The following is a 2852-nucleotide window of genomic DNA, read 5'->3' as shown; positions in this document are numbered from 1 at the left end:
GAATTCACTTGTCCATCTCTGAGTCACAGACAGGACCCAGCAAAAAAAAAAAAAAAAAAAAAAAAAAATGTTGATGATTAGATCATTAGCATTCCAAGTTCTCTACCCCAGTCCAGGTTGTATTTGCTTTGACTCCAAAACCAGAAACAGCAAGTGACAGACTTTTTGATTGCTTTTAATTAAAAAAAAAAAAAAATCAGCTGTAGAAAAACTAACACTTGCCTCAACCAAGTAACATTTTATTTCCTGGGATAAAAATAAAGAGAATGAATTATCAGAAGTCTTCCTGCAACATCATTAACATGCTTTTCAAAGAAGTTTATAAGAATTGTTTAAGGCGCACAGAAAATGTCAGAGTTGCCTTTCTTCCAGAACATTCTTTGCCCTAGATGCAGAGCACCGATACCACATCCCAGAAAAGAAAGAGGCTTACAGACCCAGGAACCAGAACCACATAACCAGAGTCTCGGGCTCTAACATCAGTTTCACAGAAAAACATCACAGTAACTCTCTATTTCATAAATGCAACATGTGTCTTGAAAATATATCCAAAATATCTTCATCTGAACTACAGTACAAAAATCCACTCACCAGCCATAAAAATATTTTTCCCTATACACAAATATAACCATATGTAAAGCAAGTTTGGAACACATGGATATGGGGGGGGGTTTACAAAATCTCTTGGGATCTCAGTTATTTAAAGTCATTTTTGTTTGGGTTATTCCTCTGCTGGGTATAGGAAACTGGCTACGAATACATCCATCTCCTAGCGCTCACCATTTTAACAGCTCCTGCGTCATGGAATGTGGTACTTTTTAAAAATAGGCGACCCTTGGAGCCATAGAAAGAGGGAAAATGGGGGGATCCAGGGAGAGAGGGAGGGAGAGAAGGAATGAAAGGAAGAGGGACAAACTTCAGTTATAGGGTGGGTTTGAAATACTCCGTGGCATAAAGCAGATATTCAGGGTCAGGAGGTTTCTGCTGTCCCCACCAGTCAGACGGGATCCCCCCTTACAAATCTGTCTCCGGGCTGGTGTCCAGGCAGAGGGCATACAGGGACCTCCGCAAGTCCACATTGCTTTTGGCCTTGAGGTTACACTTCTCTAGGGGGCAGTTGTCGTTTCTGGCTCCCTCCACATTCTCCAGGGACCCCTTGCAGAAGGACCCCTTGTTCCAGCTGGCCTTCCGCTGGCCTCTGCCGTGAGGCCCTGTCCCCTGGCTCTGGCTGTCCTGCTCCTCCTTAAGGGCTGCCTGCTCCTCGTGGTCCGTCTCACGGTGATAGAAGTAGTTGAAGTTGGAGACAATGACGGGCACCGGCAGGGCGATGGTGAGGACCCCCGCGATGGCGCACAGTGAGCCCACGATCTTGCCCCCCACAGTGATGGGCCTCATGTCCCCATAGCCCACTGTAGTCATGGTGACCACTGCCCACCAGAAGGCATCCGGGATGCTGGAGAAATGGGACTCCTGGCTGTCAGCCTCTGCGAAGTAGACGGCGCTGGAGAAGAGGATGACTCCGATGAAGAGGAAAAAGATGAGCAGGCCCAGCTCCCGCATGGAGGCCTGCAAGGTCTTGCCCAGGATCTGCAGCCCCTTCGAGTGGCGGGAGAGCTTGAAGATGCGGAACACCCGGACCAGGCGGATCACTCGGAGGATGGCCAGGGACATGGCCTGCTGCGCATTCTGGCCGCCTCCTCCACCGCCCCCTGGCTGTTCGGCCAGCTCCGTGCCCAAGGTGATGAAGTAGGGGAAGATGGCCACCACGTCGATGATGTTCATGATGTTTCGAGAGAACTCGGCCTTGCTGGGGCAGGCGAAGAAGCGCACAAGCAGCTCGAAGGTGAACCAGATGACACACGTGGTCTCTACAATGAAGAAAGGGTCTGCCAGGGTCCTAGGCTGGGGAGGCGCCACCGTTGGGCCGGAGGGAGGCGCCACGGCTCCGCTGCCGTTGCCGCCCCGGGCCGGCCCAGCAGGCGCCTGGGGCGCCGGGCGATGGCGGAGAAGCTCCCGTTCGTCCCTGAACTCGGGCAAAGTCTCCAAGCAGAAGGTGATGATGGAGATGAGGATGACCAAGACCGAGACGATGGCGATGGCGCGCGCGGACCCCGAGCTTTCTGGGTATTCAAAGATGAGCCACACCTGGCGCTGGAACTCATTGCGGGGCAGGGGCTTCTCCTCTTCTTTAATGAAACCCTCGTCCTCCCGAAAGCGCTCCATGGCCTCGTCCCCCAGCTGGTAGAAGCGGATCTCATCTGCGAACACGTCCAGGGAGACGTTGACCGGCCTCCGCAGCCGGCCCCCCGACTGGTAGTAGTAAAGGATGCCGTCGAAGCTGGGCCGGTTGCGGTCGAAGAAGTACTCGTTCCTCAGAGGGTCGAAGTAGCGCAGGCGCTTGGCCGGGTCCCCCAGGAGGGTGTTGGGGAACTGCGCCAGGGTGCCCAGCTGCGTCTCGAAGCGCAGCCCGGAGATGTTGATGAGGACGCGCTGGTGGTGAAGGGCCCCCGCGCTCAGCGCCCGGTCCTCCGCCATGCCCCGGGCGGGGTCGCCTTCTCCCTCCTCGTCCCCAGCGAGAGGCTGTCTAGGCTGCGGCTGCTCCTGGGGCAGCGGTGGCACAGGTCGCCCTCCCGGCTCAGCGCCCCGCTGCCCGCCGCGCCCCCTCGGCGCCGGTTCTTTGGGTCCGTCGCTGAGCCCAGCCGTCGAGAGGCACTGGAGCTCTTCCCCTATGGCCTGGGCACAGCCTGCGCGGGCCTCGCCTCCTTCTCTGACAGTCATGGCCCCGCCGTTCTCCAGGGGCACCAGGGAGATCTCCATGGTCCCGGGGCCGAGGGCATGCTGCGCCCGCGTCG

At 55.7% G+C, this 2852-nt stretch overlaps 1 protein-coding gene across 1 annotated transcript; it reads right to left on the bottom strand.

Moving 5' to 3' along the window:
- Positions 1–203: 203 nt before the first annotated feature.
- On the bottom strand, positions 204–2852 carry KCNA5 (potassium voltage-gated channel subfamily A member 5). The gene has a single exon (XM_090275376.1). The coding sequence runs from the start codon at positions 2815–2817 to the stop codon at positions 1015–1017; it is 1803 nt and encodes a 600-aa protein (XP_090131502.1). The 5' UTR covers positions 2818–2852; the 3' UTR covers positions 204–1014.

The sequence above is a fragment of the Furipterus horrens genome, unplaced genomic scaffold (genome assembly GCF_987537825.1).
Source record: "Furipterus horrens unplaced genomic scaffold, mFurHor1.1.pri manual_scaffold_4, whole genome shotgun sequence".
Taxonomy (NCBI): Eukaryota; Metazoa; Chordata; class Mammalia; order Chiroptera; family Furipteridae; genus Furipterus; species Furipterus horrens.
This window is presented reverse-complemented; position numbering and strand designations above follow the sequence as displayed.